Here is a 20,271-nt window from a genome sequence, read left to right as displayed (position 1 = left end):
GTTCTACTGGGGTACGAGTGAGTAGACGGCTACGGAGATTATGGAGGCTTGCGAGGTGGCTGACCGTCTGGGGCTTATTCGCCCGGTACGTTTTGGTGTTCGTCTGGGGCTTGGTTGCCTTGAGCTCATTTTTGCTAACCATTTCATATTTTGCAGGCGTTCGACCAAACTCGCTACAACATTCTCGACCGCTCTCGTGTGGACTACGACTTCGTCAACTTGTACAAGAAATACAACTACGGCGTGACGGCGTTCTACGCGCTTGCTGGTGGTGTGTTGACGGGGAAGTACAGCAACGGCATCCCTAAAGGGTCGCGCATCACAATCCCGGCGTTCACAAAGATGATCGAGAACGGCCTCGAGGAGAAGACTGCGAAGGCTCTGCAGCTTGCTGAGGTTTCAAAAGAGGTTGGCTGTAGCCTGCCCCAGTTGGCGATCGCCTGGAGTTTGTCGAATGAAAACGTTTCAACGGTGCTGCTTGGTGCGTCGAGGATCGAGCAACTTGACGAGAACCTGAAGGCTCTCGAGTTTGTCGACAAGATCACTCCCGATATCCGTGCCAAGATTGATGCCATCGCTCAGTTCACTCCGGAGGTGGTTCAGGTGCAGCCGGTGGTGCACGACATGCGTGGAAAGTGGCTGTAAGCATTTCGCGACTGCATGTCAGCAAATGCTCGAAGCTGCGTTCGAACGAGCTCTGTTTTGCATGATGGTTCTATAAGACCCTCGAACGTTGGTCTTATTATTAACCATTTAATAATAGCCTCCAAGGACAGATATACATGGTGCAATGGTGTCTTATCATTTCTTCACCACCTGATTCCCCTATAAGCAAGCCGCACCCATAGTTGCCCGTGTGGCGGTGGCGGTGAGCGCAAAGTCCAGTGGGCACTTTTCCACGTGCCGTTGACAAAAGAGGCAGATTCTCCCGACGGAAGCACAGAAGCGAGAAAGATGTATTCAACCAAGGTACTCAACAAGAACATTGCGCAGAGCTACCTTACCATCGGCGACCCTTACCGAGACCCGCACCTGATTGAAGGTAAGTTGTCGTTCGCACCGAGTAGGGCCACCCGATATGCTCAACTGACCTGTCGTTTCTGCGCTTGCTAGGCAAAAACTCTCGCCACAAGGGCAAGCAGGTCCTAACTGTGCCAGCGAAAAACACCTGCAATGGCTCCGGGTACTTTGACAAGAAGACGTACTCGTCGGACCCGCTGCAGGACAACACCGCGTACCTTAAATCGCAGCCAATGGACTCGCGCAAGTCCGGATTCGGCTCCAAGGATGCAAGTCGCCGAGACGAATTCATGAGCCACATCCGAACGGAGCAGTATCGTGAAACTTTGCACACGGAGGTGAAGATCCTGGACAAACAAAAGCAAAACGACCCACCGGGTCTCTTTGACGCACTCGACTCGCTGAACCAGAGCCACACCTTCCCTGAGGGACTCCAGGAAACCAAGCACCTCTACGACATTGGGCGCTCGCAGAACACCGAGTTCAATCAGAAGTCGCACCGAGACACATTCTACACAATGCGCGTGGGAAATTCGCAGTATAAGCGCAACAACGGACCCTTCATGCTCACTTCCGAGTCGATCGGCCTTGGTGCTGACGACGTCACCGGAAATCGCCCGAATCCGAAGGGCGCCAGCACCAAACAGTTCTACGACCACAGCCACCTCCACATTTGATCAACTGAACAAGTATACTGTGCGGCGCACAATGATGCGGCGGAGCTGCACGAAGACCTGGTAGACTTGTCAATCCTTTTTTATTGCTGCACTTAACAACGGTCAGTTCATTCGTAACATCCTTTTAGGCCTCCTACCTTTCCTGATCTGTTCTTCACTCAGTACGACACGTGCAATTTAGTCGATGGCTCGGGCCTTCTTGAGTCGGTCTGCCAGCTCGCCGGATCGCTGCAATTCCTGTACGTTGTCATTTCCACCAACGCTCTTCCCCTTGATGAAGAGATTAGGCACAGTAGACTGACGCGTCAGCCGGAACAGGAAGGCTTGGATAGCTGCGCCGTCCTCACGCGTGTCTAGCTCGAACACCACCGGCTTGGCACCAAGTCCCGCCAGCGTTTCCTTGGTCTTCTTGCAGTACGGGCAGTACGACTTGCTAAAGAGCACAAGTGCGTTTTGGTTGATGGCCGACCACACGATATCCTCAGCAAGCGTGCCACTCTTTTCCAGCATCGTACGCAATGTGCCCGTCTGCTGCAGCTTCTGTAGCTCACGCAGACCGCCGACATACTTGCCCTTGATGAACACAAGCGGCAGCGACTTACGTCCAGTCAGTGCCTCCACCGCCTCCAGCTCAAACGGGAGGTGGTTCGCAAAGCCAATCTCCTTGGTGCGTACAGTCGTACGGAACTTGTGGAGCATCTTCTGCACTTCCTTTTTCTCCGGGCAGTCCTTCTCCGAGACGACGACGACACTGTGCGGGGTCTCAAGTACGTACGTCAGCTCCTCGAGCCGCATTTTGGCCTCGTAGTTGTCGTTCGTCAGGCGCTCCACGAACTCGACCTTCTCGAATCCAATCTGGCGGTCCCGGTCCTCCTTAGCAATGAACCCGGGCGACATCTTCTTGGTGATGAACTCGACTGTGTGCCAGCCTTCCACCACGCGTCCGAACGTCGTGTAGCCTGGCCCGTCCTCGCTCGGCTGGTTGCGTTCTGTGTTGTCGTGCAGCATAATGGCGAACTCCGTGTTGCCCGAGTCCGACTTGTGACTGCGCGCAATCACCACCATCCTCTCGGTACTCGGTGCACTGTCAAAAAGGTACAAAAACATCATCGTCAGTGCGTGTTCCTAGCCCCGTGTCCCCAGCCAATGTTTCTCTTGCCTGTACTCCACCGGCAAGTTGCCGACGGGCGACTCCTTGTCGAAGAGGAAGCCTCCTCCCTGCAGCACAAACTTGGGCTCATTGTAGTAGAAGCCTGCGTCCTCAAGGTAGAAGTTGTCGTCCACGAGAGTCTTGAAGGCCGCCACGGTCCGGGGCGCGTGCTCCGGATACAGCTCCACCGTGAAGGTGCCGAATTTGGTGGAAAACTGCACCATCGTCTTGTTGTAAAAGGGCGTTGAGAGCACCGGGTGCATCTGCGAGCTCGAGAACTGCCACACGTGCACCAAGATCATGAGGCTGAAGAACGTCACGGCCGCGTACACGAGCGGGGCGCCGAACCACGACGAGGACGCGGCGGGGCGGTGGCTGGGGCGGGCGCGCGGCGGATTGCGTCCGCCCTCGGTGGCGTTCATCTCCGCGTCCACAGGCACGCGGCGCTTGCTGGCGGCGTCCATGTGGCTGCGATACGAAAAATGTGGGCAACGTGTTCCGGTAACAGTGTATAGCGCCCGACAGAAACAGGCTTTATATACCGTCGTTTGTAGGCGTAGTATAAAGTCGCTCTCACTTTCAAACCTAAAGACGCTCATGCAGCTCGCGGCGTTCGTGGACCGCATCGGGGCGGCGATCGCCGGGCGGGACGGCGACGGACTGGCGCAAATGTTGTGCCTGACGGGCGGCTGCGCGGCTGCGGACCTGCGCGCGCTCTCGGCGCACCAGGTGGCGCAGACGTGCCACAGCAAGCTGGCGCGCCTCGACACGTACGCCGAAGTGGTGGCGGGCATCATGCAGGCGCGCAAACATCTAGACAACGAGAGCTTCGCAGACGCCTATAACTCCCAGATCGGTGCCGTCGTGTACGGAATCTCGTCAATACGGGGGGGGGGAGGCAGAATGCTAACGTGGAATTTTGATATTTGCAGTAAATTCATGGAGGTTTTCAGGGAGGAGACCAACTGGGTCATGCCCTTCCTACACGTGCTGTTCGTGGACACACGGCTGCTGGCTGCTAGAGTGAGACTGGTGGCTGGGGACTGGACGGCTGTGGAGACCGGTCTGACGAGCTATGGGTGTTGTGTTCTTTATGTAGGCGGACCATGAGGCCTCCCTGAAGGCTGGAGATGAGACCCACGACAGTCTCCGCAGTGCAGAGCAGCACTTGAAGAAAGGTTTTGCTATGGCGGCCAACGATCGAGCCCCGCCAGAGCACAACAAGAAGATGGGCGCGCTCTTCATCGTAAACCAACTCTTCAAGATTTACTTCAAGCTCAACATGATCCACTTGTGTCGTAACCTCATTCGCGCAGTGGAGGGACCCGCCTTCCCCAAGTTTGAACTATTCAACAAGAGCGACAAGGTGACGTACCAGTACTATGTGGGGCGCATCTCCATGTTCGAGGACCAGTACCAGAAGGCGGAGACGTGCCTGGACTACGCGTGGAAGCACTGCCACCGTGGTAAGGTGCGCAACAAACGTATGATCCTGCAATTCCTCGTGCCAGTGAAGCTGCTGCTCGGTGTGATGCCGTCGCCGAAGCTTCTGTCCGATTATCAGCTGGAGGAGTACACGGGTCTCACGGATGCCATTCGTGACGGTAACCTCCACCTTTTCACGGAGTATCTGAGCAAGTTCCAAGACAAGTTCATCCAGCAGGGCGTGTATTTATTGATTGAGAAACTCCGCCTCTTGGTGTTGCGAAACCTGTTCAAGAAAGTGTACGTGCTCACTAACCTCACGACCTCGGCGCTGTGATTTTCTTACAACTCGATTGTGTTTGTCGTATTGCATTTGCAGTTACTTGATCCAGCAGAATCACCAGCTGCACTTGCTAGACTTCAAGCTTGCACTGCATGTTGCCACCGGGCAGTCTATGGACATGGACGAGATCGAGTGCGTCCTGACGAACCTCATTTTCAAGGGCTACATCAAAGGATATATGTCGCACACAAAGAAGATTCTTGTCATCAGCAAGTCGCAGCCCTTCCCTCCGATCCTGAGTGTTTCGAGCTAGGTAGCAAGTGAGGCGAGAGTGCACGGATAGATTGGAGCTGTTGCCAACAAGACCACTACATGTAGTGTTGTTGAATCGTCCTTCATTTTTGCGCCATCGTCCTCATCATCGCTTCTAGCTCGACTCGACGTGCACGCTTGTATTCTTCGATGAGTTCTTCTCGAGTTTTCCCCAATACATCACCTGAACCAGTCCCGACAAGTTTCAAAATCGCTGATGCCTTTACCTGTCCCTGCTGGGCTGCGGGCTCTGAACGACCAGCGGGGTGCGGCCTAGCGAATGTACCAGCACGGCTTTTCCTACCCCCAGTAGCAGCCGCTTGGTCACTTTGGTTATGGCTATCGATTGGAGGTGATGGAGCCCGCCGTCGATTCGGGTAGTGCGATACAGACTGCAACGCTGTTTGCCCTGCAACGGAATCTGTTCGTGAGGGAGCTGTTGGACTCTCTACAAGTATTGGAAGGACAAGTTTTGCTGGTACAGGTTTTTGCTGATGATCACGTGTCGCTTTATCAGTCTCCACACCGCTGCTCTTAGCTCCGCTTCCAGGATCTGGTTGCGTTTCACGCAAAGGTGGCGGCACTCCTACAATCTGTCGGCGGAGTCTGGTTTCAACAGCCCACAACCTGGTTACTGTTGGCCGATCTGCTCTCAAAGTCATTAAAAAAAATACCAGTAGTGAGTTCATCAACGAACGAAGTGAGTCTGTTGGTGCACCTACGAGTAGGATCTACGGGCGTTGTATCAGCTGAGGTGGCACTGGAACGAGATACCGCATTTTGCGCTTCCATCTCCTGCTCACGACGCACAACATCAGTGTTCCGATTGCTGGCTAAGTGCATACAGCAAGAGCACGTACCGCCTCCAGCATCCAGTTTAAGCGAGCCTCCTTCGATTGAAGCTGAGTTTCAAGAGTTGAAAGCTGATCTCTCCGTTGACCACCAGCTTTCTTTGGGTCACCCTGCGCGGCTTCGTCTACCTGGTCGGTCGAGTTGGTCGTCTGAAAGTCTTGACGGAGATTTCGGGCACTGACATTGATGTTTGACGCTTCACAGGTGGGTTTGAGCATCTGCCTCGCAGAAAATTGTTGCGGTGACATTCTCACGGTAGCTCCACCAGTGTTCCCGGTTTTGCTATTGATGCGTACATTCCTGAGGTAAAGTTTGGTGAGGTACGCGTCTACAAAAAAACCAAAGCCAAGAGTCAAATGATATCGTACCTCTCGACAAGGCGTGATCGCTCTGACTGCAACAACATCTCCTTCAACCTCTGATTTTCTTCGACTAACGCGGCATTCGCATCCCTGGATGAGCTTCCTGTCGCATCACTAGGCCTTTGGTTTGCTTTCCGTAGTAGTTCTCGAAGCCGACTCACTTCAGCCTGCGCAGCAATGAATCTCTGATCAGCAACGGAATAAGCGAAAGCAAAGGATACCTGCAGCACGTACGCGCATGGCTTGGATTTGACGTTCGTAGTATAGTCGCTGTTCCCCAAGCATTTCATTGCTGAACAAACTGCGTCGAATGGGACGACAGCGGATAGCTTTCAGGCGTTCTGCAAACCGCAGGGTGGCGAAAGACTCTTCTAAGCTTCCCTTAGAGGGGCTAATAGTTACAATGAACGCCGTTCGTCCTGATCCCTGCAGACATGTTTGGAGTAAGCGCGTCAAAACAGAGTCTCGGAACGGGACGTGAGACCGTTCTTTTTGCGTGAGGGCCATCACGCAGTTTGTCAATGCCGACAAGCTTTTGTTGATGGCAGCGAGTTCGCTTGCGTATTTGTCCGTCAGGTCACTTCCATTAACGTGCCATTTCTCGGATCCTCTGTGCACAATTGATTCACAGCAAAGTGGATAAGTGAGTACCTGTGAACTAGCCAGAGATTGTTGCAGCACACAGAGCAAGCCTCACGCTAGGTCAACGAAGAAGAGCCTCGAAAGACGAGTCTTTTTTAAGTTTGATTTGCTGGGTTCGTCGTCTGCAAAGGTTCGGCGGAGTGTGATCTGAAATACAGCATGCCCGCGGCTGCTAAACTGATTGTAAAAATTGTCTCGGACTTCTCGATGTAGCGAGCCCTGCATCATAACCAAAGTATCGTTAGCACTTGCTTTTAACCGTGGATCATAATACGGGAGGAGTGCCTACCTCGCGAAATGCTTGGAGCAGTTCTGCCTGGTTGCTTACATTACGGGATGTCATACCGTCCACAAACACCGATCCATCCAACTTTTGCCGGATTTGAAGGCCTTTCGCGTCCTTCGCAGTGACCGTGCTGTTCCAGCGAGCACGCTGGGTGAGTGATCCATTAGCCGCTGCGGTCTTGGCATCAGGGGATTGACTACCCTTGCCACTTGCCAGAGCCTCTGGAGAGAGGATATCGAAGATCTTTTCATTGTAAATCTGCAATGGGGTAGCACGTGCACGACAAGCATGTCAATCCGAGCAATATATGCGCTCTATCTCATAGCTGCTTTACCTCAATAAAGGAGCAGTAGACACTGAAGGAGGCCCCGCCTGTTGCTCGTTTTTCGCGCTCCATCTCAGCAAAAAGCCGCTCAATACTTCTTGGAACTACCCCGTGGCTCGCGGAAATAGGGTCCATCGCACTGAAATCTGTGCTTTCGTCACGCTGAAACCCACTCATAGCTGTCGGCAACGACGAAATGAGGTAAGCTTACACCTAACGTGATCAGTTTATGATATCCATAACGCACTGTGTGTTTTCCCCGTCCCCGTTTGACCACTGCAATGCAGAGAAACTATCAGCTTTAGGCTCAACGAAGAACGCCTCGACTTGACAGTCTTACGTAGCTCTAATAACGTACTACGCAAATACGCTGCAGTCGAAGCCAGCAATAAGAGCATCCACACACTCTGCATCGTAGATACACACGCAGCGCTATGAGTCTGGAGCTCGTAGATGCGCTCGTAGATGCACTACAAAATACCTGAAACGCTGCGGTACACGCTGTCTTGAGTCGCTCCGTTGGCAAACACGGCGTCGGCTTTCAAAGTCTTCAGCTGGCCATTCTTCTCCCACATCACCTCGTTTTCCTGCTGCACAAGCCGCCGGCAGTCGGTGAGAACGAATACTATCAATGCTGAACCGTGCGGCACCTCGCAGCACCTGAATCGTTATAGTTGCAGGTAGGTTCAAATCGGGGCCATGGGCATCTGCATCTGCTGGTTTTGGCCACGGCTCTTCCCTTGCTTGAATGGGTCTCACACGTACTACGACCTTTATCTTCTCTCCATTCGAAGCGCTCGGATTGATGTCGGTGTGGGCACCAACACCCGCTATGCCACCATTATTGACTGCGTCGACAGCAGCATTTCCTTGCGGTTTGCCCCCGCTGACCATGCTTGCCAATTCCAATGGCTTCTTGCCTGGCACTCCGCTTTATTGCTATCTCCATGGCTGATATCAAAATAGCAGGCAAACGTTTCAACTTTGTGTGGCACAACAACTCTCACTTGCCTTCCTCGCTCAAAGTGGTTCTGTTGCAGGGTCACAGCGCAAACCCGACTGCGAACGCCCAGCACTAGCAAAATAGGAGCTGCAGTACCCGAGTAAGTTGCATTTACAGAATGCAACTTTGACGACTGCCTTCATGTGTGATGTCCAGACCATGGACGCTCGGGCTAGAAGGGTTAAATGCAGGTTTAGGCTGCACAGGTCCTCTAATGATGAACGTTTGGGGTGTGTTGTATCATAATATAAAGTGTATGAGCCGCAAAACAAGTCTCACCAGGCGCAACGCTGCTGATTTCACTGCTCCAAAAATGCACGTTTTAGCACCGAAATGCGCGCTGACTCAACACCAAAGCCAAGGCGAGCCATGCACCGGGGGCCCCAATTCGGGGCTGCTGGAAACAACTTGTTGCAGGCTGCAACTTGCAAATGGGCGAAGGTCGAAGGGCGACGCGCTGGCGTCGTGGCTGGTCCGTAATCGGCCAATCAGTCCCGCGCTCGATGAGACAAGAGACAGCATTCAACTTGCCGATCTGGGCCAGTTACATGCCGGTGCCACAGCGCCATGTCATGCAGCTCCGTTCGGGGCCAGCCCCACCGTCAAGGACACCAACCGGCAAGATGGCGCCGCGCGTCTGCGTCTCCGCGGACCGTATTTTAATCGCGAAAGTGGCGGGGTCGAACCCAGCGCGACACGAAGGGGAAACGAATGGAGACCCCCGCTTCGCTGTCTCTGCGCGCCGAGCGTGCAATCAATCCCCGCTCCACCGAGCACTCCACGACGTGTTGCCTGCGTGAAATAAAAAATGCAGTGCCCTCCGTCGCGTTTCTCTTGCGACCGAGCGGGACAAGAGAGCTCCGGCCAGCCCACCAAGCAGAACTCCGCCACGTACCCTCGACGTGTCACTGTGGCCAACTTCCATCGACGCATGCCATGAAGATCTCATTTCCGAATCGGCCTTCCAAGCCTCAAGTTCCTGAAAACAAGCCTCCTTCTCTCTCTACAATGGTGCAGATTGTGTCCATCAAGGCCCGCCAGATCTTCGACTCGCGTGGCAACCCGACCGTCGAGGTCGACCTCGTGACTGAGCTCGGTGAATACCGTGCCGCCGTCCCCAGCGGAGCGTCCACGGGCGAGTTCGAGGCCCTCGAGATGCGCGACGGTGGCTCCGACTACATGGGCAAGGGCGTCCTCAACGCCGTCAAGAACGTGAACGAGATCATCGCCCCCGCTCTTGTCGGCAAGGACGTGACCCAGCAGGTCGAGCTCGACCGCTACATGGTGGAGACCCTGGACGGCACGCAGAATGAGTGGGGCTGGTGCAAGAAGAAACTGGGCGCCAACGCCATCCTGGGTGTGTCCCTCGCCCTGTGCCGTGGCGGTGCCGCGGCCAAGAAGCAGCCCCTGTGGCAGTACATCGCCGACCTGGCCGGCAACCCGAGCCCGTGCCTGCCCGTGCCGTCGTTCAACATCATCAACGGTGGCTCGCACGCCGGCAACAAGCTGGCCATGCAGGAGTTCATGATCCTTCCCGTGGGCGCCACTAGCTTCACGGAGGCCATGAAGATCGGTTCGGAGGTGTACCACAACCTGAAGAAGGTGATCAAGGGCCGCTACGGCCTGGACGCCACCGCCGTGGGTGACGAGGGTGGTTTCGCCCCGAACATCCAGGCCAACGCCGAGGCCATCGACCTGATCGAGGAGGCCATCAAGGCCGCTGGGTACACGGACAAGGTGCGTCTTGGCATGGACGTTGCCGCGTCGGAGTTCTACACTGGCGCCAAGGACGCTCGCTACAACCTTGACTTCAAGAACGCGAACGCTCCCGAGTCGGAGAAGATCTCTGCCGACAAGCTGCAGGAGATGTACGAGGGCTTCATCTCGAAGTGCGCTTCCTCGAGCAAGATTGTGTCGATCGAGGACCCGTTCGACCAGGACGACTGGGAGTCGTGGGTGAAGATCACGGGCAAGGTGGGCAAGGACGTGCAGATCGTGGGCGATGACCTGACGGTGACGAACCCCACCCGTGTGAAGAAGGCTATTGAGCTGAAGGCTTGCAACGCCCTTCTGCTGAAGGTGAACCAGATCGGCAGCATCACGGAGTCGATTGAGGCCGTGACGATGGCGAAGAAGGCCGGCTGGGCTATCATGGCCAGCCACCGCAGCGGTGAGACGGAGGACACGTTCATTGCCGACCTGGCTGTGGGTCTGAGCGCCGGCCAGATCAAGACGGGTGCCCCGTGCCGTTCGGAGCGTCTGGCCAAGTACAACCAGCTTCTTCGTATTGAGGAGGAGCTCGGCGCTAAGGCTCGCTACGCTGGCGAGGACTTCCGTGACGTGGAGAAGCTTGGCAAGTACTCGACCTTCTAAGTGTGAGACATGTACGCATTTGCATTATGGTGTAAGCTTAGCGGTAGTTTGATAGGCAGCCATCCTATAACATCGTTACAGTTTTTGTATGGTTCATGTTGAAGTTGGAAGATTCAAAGATACTTAATACTTACTGGTATGTCCGCAATTGAGTGGACAGGAAGTGTTACACGAGGAGGATGCTGACCACCTGGCCCAGGTCCTGGGCACTTGCGCGGAGGGGGCCCACGACGTTCGTTCGTGCTGGGTTGGTTGTTGCATTGGGAATCTCAAGCCGAGGAGGACACACGCGCCGATTACCGATCCCGCGATCCCAAGTAGTACCCCAGCCGTGCCACCGCTGGCGATGGATCCTCGATGAGGCGAAGCCCCAGCTGCTGTACTTGGTGCTGTTGCAGCGCCGCGCGGCAGGTTCATCAATCGACAAGCAGTAGTAAACCCAGCGTTTCCTATGTCATGGAGACCGGACATCTCGTCGGAGCGAACCAAGTGGCGGCGCTCGCATGGTCTTTATCCGAGAAAGCAGGTGTGCAGCGAACGACAATCTTAAACTTTGCGCAGGGACATTTGAGATGCAATGCGTGCAGGGGGTGATTGATTCACGGCTGCACTCGCGCCGTCGAGCACCAACAAGGTCAAGTGCCGCGTGTTACATGTATCTTGGCCCGGACTTAGCGAATGCTCGCCGCCAGCAGCGCTGAGACAGCGATCGCCTCCGCATTTGACAAGCGTCGTCGGACCGCTTAACGCCACCGCTCTCTTTGCTTCCTCACCGTGAGCATGCCGTGCAATCAACGCCGGCAATAAGCCTCGGCCATAAACGTCGCATGGCTGCAGCCTGCGCGTTTCTCTTGTGACAGCGCTTTCCCAGTCAGTATTTCCTAGACTAGGGGCTAATCTGCGCGCTAAACTAGGAAGGTGAGCACCACAACCTGCACGCAGATCCGCGCCATTGACAAGACAGAGCTCGCCCGCCTACTGCTCACCAACAATGCTTTCTCTAGTGTGCTCCTGCTACTCGTTGGATACGACGCTGTAGAGAGCGTAGCAGCATCAGCGCCAACCTTAAACCAGGAATGCACATCATAAAAAGTCCTAGTTTCAATCGGGACGGGGGGAAAGATCGGAGGGGGTGAATATAGGGAGATTCGAGCCGTCCAACACTGCGGCTCATTTCCGAATCGGCCTTCCAAGCCTCAAGTTCCTGAAAACAAGCCTCCTTCTCTCTCTACAATGGTGCAGATTGTGTCCATCAAGGCCCGCCAGATCTTCGACTCGCGTGGCAACCCGACCGTCGAGGTCGACCTCGTGACTGAGCTCGGTGAATACCGTGCCGCCGTCCCCAGCGGAGCGTCCACGGGCGAGTTCGAGGCCCTCGAGATGCGCGACGGTGGCTCCGACTACATGGGCAAGGGCGTCCTCAACGCCGTCAAGAACGTGAACGAGATCATCGCCCCCGCTCTTGTCGGCAAGGACGTGACCCAGCAGGTCGAGCTCGACCGCTACATGGTGGAGACCCTGGACGGCACGCAGAATGAGTGGGGCTGGTGCAAGAAGAAACTGGGCGCCAACGCCATCCTGGGTGTGTCCCTCGCCCTGTGCCGTGGCGGTGCCGCGGCCAAGAAGCAGCCCCTGTGGCAGTACATCGCCGACCTGGCCGGCAACCCGAGCCCGTGCCTGCCCGTGCCGTCGTTCAACATCATCAACGGTGGCTCGCACGCCGGCAACAAGCTGGCCATGCAGGAGTTCATGATCCTTCCCGTGGGCGCCACTAGCTTCACGGAGGCCATGAAGATCGGTTCGGAGGTGTACCACAACCTGAAGAAGGTGATCAAGGGCCGCTACGGCCTGGACGCCACCGCCGTGGGTGACGAGGGTGGTTTCGCCCCGAACATCCAGGCCAACGCCGAGGCCATCGACCTGATCGAGGAGGCCATCAAGGCCGCTGGGTACACGGACAAGGTGCGTCTTGGCATGGACGTTGCCGCGTCGGAGTTCTACACTGGCGCCAAGGACGCTCGCTACAACCTTGACTTCAAGAACGCGAACGCTCCCGAGTCGGAGAAGATCTCTGCCGACAAGCTGCAGGAGATGTACGAGGGCTTCATCTCGAAGTGCGCTTCCTCGAGCAAGATTGTGTCGATCGAGGACCCGTTCGACCAGGACGACTGGGAGTCGTGGGTGAAGATCACGGGCAAGGTGGGCAAGGACGTGCAGATCGTGGGCGATGACCTGACGGTGACGAACCCCACCCGTGTGAAGAAGGCTATTGAGCTGAAGGCTTGCAACGCCCTTCTGCTGAAGGTGAACCAGATCGGCAGCATCACGGAGTCGATTGAGGCCGTGACGATGGCGAAGAAGGCCGGCTGGGCTATCATGGCCAGCCACCGCAGCGGTGAGACGGAGGACACGTTCATTGCCGACCTGGCTGTGGGTCTGAGCGCCGGCCAGATCAAGACGGGTGCCCCGTGCCGTTCGGAGCGTCTGGCCAAGTACAACCAGCTTCTTCGTATTGAGGAGGAGCTCGGCGCTAAGGCTCGCTACGCTGGCGAGGACTTCCGTGACGTGGAGAAGCTTGGCAAGTACTCGACCTTCTAAGTGTGAGATGTGCATTGCAATGAGCTGTAGCTCTCTTGTTGGAAGAGGTTAAAGTTCAACACGTATATCAGTTCTAGTTACTTTATCTTCTTTTAGCCGTTCAAGAAGCAATTGCTGCGGTTTACTTTGTGAGCCGGCCCTTCTTCATTGTGCTGGATTGACTGCGAAAAGCGGAGTAGTGGGCTGTTCCGCCGTATACCTTCTTGTCCGGCGAGAAGATAGTGTACAGGTCGGAGGCTGACTGCTTCGGCGCACCATAGGTGGCCAGCCAGTGCTTCAGGCTTGTGATTGTGGTGCCAGCGTGCCCCACGTCTTGTGAACCTTCGGCGCTCTTTTCAATCTTCTCCGTGAGCTGGTCAATCTGCTTCTGAAGGTGCAGAATTTGCTCCTGCAATCGCTGCACCTCGCCGCTGCGCATTATGTTTTTCACCTGTTCGGGCTGCTCGTAGTAGGCGAAATACCCAGGCCGCTTGGACGCCGTGATGGCCGCCTCCAGGTTCTTGCACGTCTTGCGAGAGACCTCGTTAAGTCCGCCGGGCGCTGGCAGAAAGTAGCAAAGGTGGACATTTACTCGTTAAGATGCTGCAGTGTAGGACCTGTGCCAACCTGAACAAAACTACGCACCATCTAGGAGCTCATTGATCCGTGCAGCCTTGGCCTTCTGCTGCTCAAGCAGCTCCACCTTCTTCAACACGAGCTCCTGCGTGACCTCCATGGCGCTGGACTGGTCTGCACTTGGCGCTACTGTCGTTCGCGAGACAGCACAACAACTACCAAGGCCTAGCGAGGACAAGCTCGTGAGCGTCCTCGAGTTCTCGTCGCTGTGAAATAAATATAGGAGTTCACAGACCTAAACCGCAACTACTACCCAATTTATTGTTTTGGGTTTTTGCTTTGGGTCAGTGAGACCAATTGGCGATGCGGACGCGCGCACGATGCGGCCGCTTCGCAGTTCGTGCACGAGCCCCGATCGCGAGATGCAGTACATTGGGGGCTGAACAACATACAGTAGACAACCATGGAGATACCTCCGTGTCGGCCGCGACATTCGCGGAGCTTGTGCGCAAGTGCGGCCTGTCCAAGAAGAGGCTGCACCAGCAGCTCTATCCGATGGAGCAAGGTCGGCGCTCTTATTTTCGGCTCTATTTTCGTGCAAATATGTGACGTGTGCCAATGATGCTTGTAGGTCGAAGTTCACCCACGGACGAGTTCCCCATTGCAGTGGCCACTTCCGGGGGAGCAGACAGCATGGCGTTGATGCTGCTTCTGAGGGAATACCTGCAGACAAATCGTATCAAGACCCCGCTCCTGGCGGTCACAGTAGACCACCAGCTACGTTTGGAAAGCAGCAGCGAAGCGCAAGAGGTTGCGAAGATTTGTGCCAAACACGGAGGCATCAAACACGCGACGAAGGTGTGTGAATGGCATCGTGAACTAGCAGTGCAGCGACGTGGCGCAGAAGCGAAGGAATTGTTGAGGCCGGTGAAGCCGCGCGACAGCAAGATGGAGGAGGAGGCGCGGCGGTATCGATATGGCTTGCTGCAACAGGTCTGTCGCGAGTATAGCGTGCGGTGCTTGTTTGTCGCACACAACCGCGGAGATCAGCTGGAAACGACGCTTTTCCGCCTCGGTAGAGCAAGCGGCATTAATGGACTTGCTGGGATAGCAAACCAGTTGCCGTTCTTCTCGCTTGATGCGTCACCGGGTCAGCCCGATGCGGAAAACACGGTGACGCTTGTTCGACCGCTGCTCTCCGTCACGAAGGACCAGTTGATGGCAACGTGCGATCGATTTCAGCAGACTTGGATACATGACCCGTCGAATGATGACCCGGTGTACGACCGTGTTCGAATTCGCCAGGTATGTGCAGAAAACTATTGAGTGGAACATGTTTTGGCCACTGACGTGAACTCGATAAATAGGAGCTCAAGCGGGTGGAAAGAGAACAGGGTCCCGACATGCTGGACTTGTTTTCGAGGTTCCAGCAAACGGCTGAGAAGGCGAAGAAAGAGTTTGCTCGAGTTGGTACGGATGACAAGGAGGGCATGCTTGTGTTGGCGACAGTTACCTGATGACTCTTGTTGCACTTTCGATCAGAACAAATAATGCTGCGTAAGTACACTGTGACCTGGGAGCAAGATATTGTGGTCATTCGGACGACCGTTTTCCACGACCCGGACATGTTCGACGAACTGCTGTATCGTCTTCTGTCGATTGTCATTGTGTACATTGGAAACAAGGAGACACCTCCACGACTAGCATCCGTGTCTCGTCTTGCAGCAGAGTTACAGCAACTAGAAACCGGAAAGCAAATCACCCTGGGCGGGTGTCGGGTACGCTTGTCTTACTTCGGATATCGATGAAGGCAATTTGTGACTGACGTGAATCCTGACTGCAGATAAAGAGAGTCGCAAAAGGCCGCCAGCTCGAGTTCCAGCCCGAGCGCAAGAAGCGATGATCGAGCAAAACATGTAACCAGTGGCGGTCAGGTCGTTGGAGCGAAATTGGTCTGACAAGACTATATTTTATGATTGTGTAATTGCTCGACCACAAATATCCATACTTTATCCAGGTGTAGCTGTTTACTGCGTGGCCGCCATCAGTTTGACAGCCAAGGAAGCGTCACTATTCAAAGTGCAGCAAACCTCATAATGGGCAAGAAGTCGGACGTGGCGCCCGTGCCCGGGTTCTTCGGCCACGTGGTGAAGCCTGGCCACCCGCTCAAGTGGACCAACGATGTCGAGGATTTCTGCATGCAGCTTAACTCGGCGGCACTCGGCGCGGACGCGACCAAGGGCCGCTCCACGCTGTCCGTGGTGGCCAAGACGTCCAAGATCGCGCTGTGCACGCTGACGCCCGAGGTGGCGGAGCAGTGGAACCTGACGCAGACGTTCACACCCATGGACGGGCCCATCGAGTTCGTGGTGGACGGCCCCAACGCCATCCACGTCACCGGCTTCATCGAGGTGAACGAGGAGGAGGACAGCGGCGACGAGCATGACTTTGACGACCTGGGCGATGACGAGGACGAGATGATGGTGTTCGGAGGGGACGACGACTCGAGCGACGATGACGTCGACGAGGAAGAGGAAGAGGAGCTGAAGGATGAGGACGCCAAGAACCGCTTTGAGGTGCTCGAGGAGCGCGTCCACAAGGACGAGCCGGAGTCAAAGAAAGCCAAGAAGGAGAAGGTGAAGAAAGAGGTAAAGAAGGAGACTGCTGCCGCCAAGAAGGAGGCTGCCGCCGCTGTGGAGGCGGAGAAGAAGGCGAAGGAGGATAAGGAGGCTGAGAAGAAGAAAGCCAAGGCTGTCAAGCAGGCGGAGAAGGAGAAGAAGACTGCCGAGAAGTTGGCTGAGGCTACCGCTACCAGTGCCAAGAGCAAGAAGCGCGCGGCCCCGGCCGAGTCGCTGGAGGTCCCGAAGAAGGCCAAGGTCGCTACTCGTGTGCACAAGGGCGTCACTATTGAGGACATGTAAGTACTTTTGACGTTGTTTGGTGGTGCCTGCAACTTCTGAGAGCCTGGATCTGACGCGTTTTGGCTTGATTTTGCGTTGAATTGCAGGGCTGTTGGCAAGGGCCGCCCCGTACAGCGTGGCCGCAAGGTGGGCATCGTGTATCGTGGTCGTCTGATGAACGGCAAGCAGTTTGATGCGACGCAGAACCGCAAGAAGCCATTCACCTTCCGCCACGGCATCGGCGACGTGATCAAGGGCATGGACATCGGTATCGAGGGCATGCGCGTTGGCAGCAAGCGCAAGATCACTATCCCGTCGCGTCTTGGCTACGGCCGCGAGGGTGCGCCACCTACCATCCCGTGCAGCGCCGACCTTATCTTTGAAATCGAGGTTGTGTCAGCATAGACGTCGATAGGCCCGGAGGTCTACTAAGCGAAGTAAAGCCTAGCTTGTTTTCATGCAGGAATCTGTTACTGTAACAAGAGCGGCCGCCTAAATTTGGTGGTCGACTCAACAATCCTCAGCAAGCGGCAGTGAGCTTGTGAGTCTTGCAGTGCGTGGTTGAAGAACCGCTGGAATGGTCAACATGAGCAAGACAAGATACAGCAGTCTTCAAAGGGGGGGGGGTCAATGCAAAGGTAAGCACGGATAAGAAGCAAGTGGGCCCCCGTGCGAGGCACAGGAGCTTGTGAGAGGTTTATTGGGTTGCTACATGCAGGCGAACTCCCCTTGCGGGCAGCAGCCGAGTGAGCGGATGCAAGGCGCCGTCATAGATATCGAAGTATGGTACTGGGTTGCGTTTTTCCCCGTCGGATCAGTGCTTGCCGCCTCCGCCGGGGCCGGTGGAGCTCTACCGCAGCATGTTGAAGAAAACGAATGCGTCCATCTTGGCTTGCTCCTGCTCCTGCTCCACGGTCACGTGAGCATTGGCTCTCCTGCTGGCGAGCTCGGAGATGGGGGCGACGTTCTGCTTGGCTGGCGAGAGGCGGTTGGTGGTCGAGGGCGACTGCAGTGGGCGCTTGGCCTGGGGCGACACGATGGCGACGAGGTCCTTGAGCAGGTTGGGCATGGTGGCGAGTAGTGGAGTGGTGGGCTTGGGAAGGGGGGTGGGGCTTGGAAACACGTACGCGCTAGGAGGCGAATTGAATACTGGCAGCCTGGAATCAAGGCTGCGGTTGCAGTTGGGCGAAGGAGAACCAAGCAGAAGCCAGTTGGGGACGCTTTGTCCCAAAGTTTGTGTCCACAAGGCAAAGACCCCGACTGGATGGGTACAATAGTCATATGTGTGCACCCTACCCGTGTCGTTTATACCTATTACTATACGTGTCGGATAAAAGAGTTGCCATCAGGGCGCACTGACCATACAAATCGGATAAAATCATACATCCAGTCGGGTACAGCAGGCACTTGCAAACGTGAGCCACAACCACGTGCTTGCTCTTTACTGCCGTGGAGACGACGACCATTAGTCGTGAGTCCGTGATTGGTGAAAAATACGAATCTTGGATCGCGAGATTTGCTCTGGCTGTTTGTATGCTGCGACGCTCGCCAGCAGGACACGACACCAACTTGACGACGAAGCTCGGGGCCATGGCACCAACCTTGGCGATGCCTTTGCTTCTGGGTGACAACAGGGCGTGGCGGAATGCGTGGTGTCCGCTGGCCAATGGAGCGGCGCGGCGACTGTCGCATGTCTGCACCGCTTCAACGTGACCTTGTTTCTGCGGCGGTGACCGGGCTGCGTGGCGCCCGCTTCAGAGTTATTCTGCTTCGTCGACACGGTCGCAGAGAAACGTTGAACGCGGGTGACACGAGCGCATCGACTTGCACAAAACACACCACCTCAAGAGATCGTCCTCCGTAGCCATTTTTGAGAGTTACACCGCTCAGTCGGTCGAATTGCGAGCTCAGCTTCTTGAGCAAGCGGGGCTTGGTAGCTTGGTTGCCATCACGAGCTAGTGTACATATATCCTGGATATAGCATGCTGCTGTTGACTCCTAACGCCAAGCGTAGCACAAAATATAAAACACGTTGTCACCAGTCGTTTGATTCTATGGTGCAGCATGGTCTTAAAGCTCGTCCTTCTGAGCGGCGCCCAGGATTTCGTTCATGATGTCGTCGTCCTCGTCGTCGTCCTCGATCTCGTCCAGCTGGACGTCCTTGCCATCCCACGGCTTCACCGTCTTGATCTCCGGTAGCTCGTCAAAGCCGACCGTCGACTCGCGACCCTGCATCACGCCCTGCAAGAACTCGCCAATAGCTTCCGCCGCGAAGGCGCCACGCTGCACCACGTAGCGCTTGCGGTCCAGGTTGATCGCCACTAGCGAAGGGTAGCCGAACGTGAGCTCGAAGCGGTTCTCGAAGTCAAGTTGGTCGCCTCCCTGCATCCATCCAAACTTGAACGGCTTGCCACGTACCAGCTTGGCCGCCTCCTCGAGCGTGCTGATGTAGCCCTCACGCGCACCCTTCCCGCCCTCCGTAATGTGCGGCAGCACGCTAATGATGCAGCTCGACCTACCTTCGCAAAAGTCCGCCAGGACGTCGGCCGAGACGAGTTCCTTAATGCGCAGACCGCCGCCCATAACGTCCAGCGCAGCAAGAGCAAATTCCGTGATGGCGGAGGCCGTACGCTCGCCCTGGTAGTCTTCAGCGTCGCTAGGACCCATGGCCGAGGGGCCGAACACCTTAATCGTCGGGAATCCCTGAACTCCGTACTCCGCAGGCTTGATCTCGTTGGCTGTAGCTTCAATAGCAGCAACCTTCACCGAGCCCTTGAGGTCCGATGCGGCCTGCTCCCACTCGGGTGCCAGCGCCTTGCAGTGGCCGCACCACGGTGCGTAGAACTCTACCAACCAGACATCTCCGCTGTTCAGCACCGTGTCGTCGAATGTCTCATCCGTCAACGTGATGACGTCGCTCTTGCCACTCCTCGACTTCTTCTTGGACTGGGGCTTGGGCTTGCGCTTCTTCTTCTCCGTGCCGTCCGACAGACGCGCCTTCACTACGCGGCGCGATGCTTTGAGCGCTGCGTCCACGAGACCTTTGGCCGTGCGGTCGCCGTCGAATGTCAAGGGCTTGGTCTTGTCGTCACCGAAGATCTTGATGGTGGGGAAGCCGCGCACCGCGAACTCCTGCACAAACTCCTCGTGCTCCTGACAGTCGATGGCCGCCACGTTCACGACGCCCTCCAGCGCCTTGGCCGCCTTCTTGTATTCGGGCGCTAGCTCCTTGCAGTGGCCGCACCACGGCGCGTAGAATTCCACGAGCCAGACGCCCGAGTCCTCTCGCACCTGCTCGCGGAAGCTTTCGGGGTCCAGCATCTTCACGCTATCCTCGCTCGTGTACATACCCTGCACGCCTGCCAGCAGACTTGCCGCGGCCGCGCATGCCAGCAGCGCCACACCTCGCATCCTAATCATACCTCCCTGCACGAACGGCGCAAATTTGAAAATGACTGCCTAAGATACGCGGATCGGATAGGTACGCCACGTGAAATACAGCTATTGG

General features: G+C 55.9%; 11 protein-coding genes across 11 annotated transcripts; 6 read left to right on the top strand and 5 right to left on the bottom strand.

The window, feature by feature from the left end:
- Window positions 1-954: 954 nt before the first annotated feature.
- On the top strand, window positions 955-1,697 carry KRP23_6220 (uncharacterized protein; the record flags this gene model as incomplete). Its single annotated transcript, XM_067891385.1, has 2 exons — window positions 955-1,042; window positions 1,114-1,697. 2 exons carry the CDS (start codon window positions 955-957, stop codon window positions 1,695-1,697), a joined length of 672 nt encoding a protein of 223 aa, XP_067745746.1.
- Window positions 1,698-1,874: 177 nt separating this feature from the next.
- On the bottom strand, window positions 1,875-3,311 carry KRP23_6219 (Glutaredoxin-C2; the record flags this gene model as incomplete). Its single annotated transcript, XM_067891384.1, has 2 exons — window positions 1,875-2,781; window positions 2,857-3,311. 2 exons carry the CDS (start codon window positions 3,309-3,311, stop codon window positions 1,875-1,877), a joined length of 1,362 nt encoding a protein of 453 aa, XP_067745745.1.
- Window positions 3,312-3,444: 133 nt separating this feature from the next.
- On the top strand, window positions 3,445-4,868 carry KRP23_6218 (PCI domain-containing protein 2; the record flags this gene model as incomplete). The annotated part of the gene is made up of 4 exons (XM_067891383.1): window positions 3,445-3,713; window positions 3,780-3,870; window positions 3,947-4,572; window positions 4,652-4,868. The coding sequence occupies 4 exons, from the start codon at window positions 3,445-3,447 to the stop codon at window positions 4,866-4,868; spliced, it is 1,203 nt and encodes a 400-aa protein (XP_067745744.1).
- Window positions 4,869-5,969: 1,101 nt separating this feature from the next.
- On the bottom strand, window positions 5,970-7,909 carry KRP23_6217 (Kinesin-like protein KIF11; the record flags this gene model as incomplete). Its single annotated transcript, XM_067891382.1, has 6 exons — window positions 5,970-6,047; window positions 7,013-7,267; window positions 7,344-7,513; window positions 7,582-7,610; window positions 7,693-7,741; window positions 7,816-7,909. 6 exons carry the CDS (start codon window positions 7,907-7,909, stop codon window positions 5,970-5,972), a joined length of 675 nt encoding a protein of 224 aa, XP_067745743.1.
- Window positions 7,910-9,345: 1,436 nt separating this feature from the next.
- KRP23_6216 (Enolase) lies at window positions 9,346-10,710 on the top strand (the record flags this gene model as incomplete). The annotated part of the gene is made up of 1 exon (XM_067891381.1): window positions 9,346-10,710. One exon carries the CDS (start codon window positions 9,346-9,348, stop codon window positions 10,708-10,710), a length of 1,365 nt encoding a protein of 454 aa, XP_067745742.1.
- Window positions 10,711-11,943: 1,233 nt separating this feature from the next.
- KRP23_6215 (Enolase) lies at window positions 11,944-13,308 on the top strand (the record flags this gene model as incomplete). Its single annotated transcript, XM_067891380.1, has 1 exon — window positions 11,944-13,308. The coding sequence occupies one exon, from the start codon at window positions 11,944-11,946 to the stop codon at window positions 13,306-13,308; it is 1,365 nt and encodes a 454-aa protein (XP_067745741.1).
- Window positions 13,309-13,429: 121 nt separating this feature from the next.
- On the bottom strand, window positions 13,430-14,023 carry KRP23_6214 (uncharacterized protein; the record flags this gene model as incomplete). Its single annotated transcript, XM_067891379.1, has 2 exons — window positions 13,430-13,848; window positions 13,933-14,023. The coding sequence occupies 2 exons, from the start codon at window positions 14,021-14,023 to the stop codon at window positions 13,430-13,432; spliced, it is 510 nt and encodes a 169-aa protein (XP_067745740.1).
- Window positions 14,024-14,226: 203 nt separating this feature from the next.
- KRP23_6213 (tRNA(Ile)-lysidine synthase) lies at window positions 14,227-15,766 on the top strand (the record flags this gene model as incomplete). Its single annotated transcript, XM_067891378.1, has 5 exons — window positions 14,227-14,428; window positions 14,495-15,168; window positions 15,231-15,333; window positions 15,406-15,641; window positions 15,707-15,766. The coding sequence occupies 5 exons, from the start codon at window positions 14,227-14,229 to the stop codon at window positions 15,764-15,766; spliced, it is 1,275 nt and encodes a 424-aa protein (XP_067745739.1).
- A 193-nt stretch (window positions 15,767-15,959) lies between these two features.
- Window positions 15,960-17,168, top strand: KRP23_6212 (FK506-binding protein 4; the record flags this gene model as incomplete). Its single annotated transcript, XM_067891377.1, has 2 exons — window positions 15,960-16,780; window positions 16,871-17,168. 2 exons carry the CDS (start codon window positions 15,960-15,962, stop codon window positions 17,166-17,168), a joined length of 1,119 nt encoding a protein of 372 aa, XP_067745738.1.
- Window positions 17,169-17,613: 445 nt separating this feature from the next.
- Window positions 17,614-17,832, bottom strand: KRP23_6211 (uncharacterized protein; the record flags this gene model as incomplete). The annotated part of the gene is made up of 1 exon (XM_067891376.1): window positions 17,614-17,832. The coding sequence occupies one exon, from the start codon at window positions 17,830-17,832 to the stop codon at window positions 17,614-17,616; it is 219 nt and encodes a 72-aa protein (XP_067745737.1).
- A 1,001-nt stretch (window positions 17,833-18,833) lies between these two features.
- Window positions 18,834-20,183, bottom strand: KRP23_6210 (Protein disulfide-isomerase A6; the record flags this gene model as incomplete). The annotated part of the gene is made up of 1 exon (XM_067891373.1): window positions 18,834-20,183. The coding sequence occupies one exon, from the start codon at window positions 20,181-20,183 to the stop codon at window positions 18,834-18,836; it is 1,350 nt and encodes a 449-aa protein (XP_067745736.1).
- Between the last annotated feature and the right edge of the window lie 88 nt (window positions 20,184-20,271).

Source organism: Phytophthora ramorum (assembly GCF_020800215.1).
Source record: "Phytophthora ramorum isolate Pr-102 chromosome Unknown Phyram_PR-102_s0005, whole genome shotgun sequence".
Lineage (NCBI taxonomy): Eukaryota > Oomycota > Peronosporomycetes > Peronosporales > Peronosporaceae > Phytophthora > Phytophthora ramorum.
This window is presented reverse-complemented; position numbering and strand designations above follow the sequence as displayed.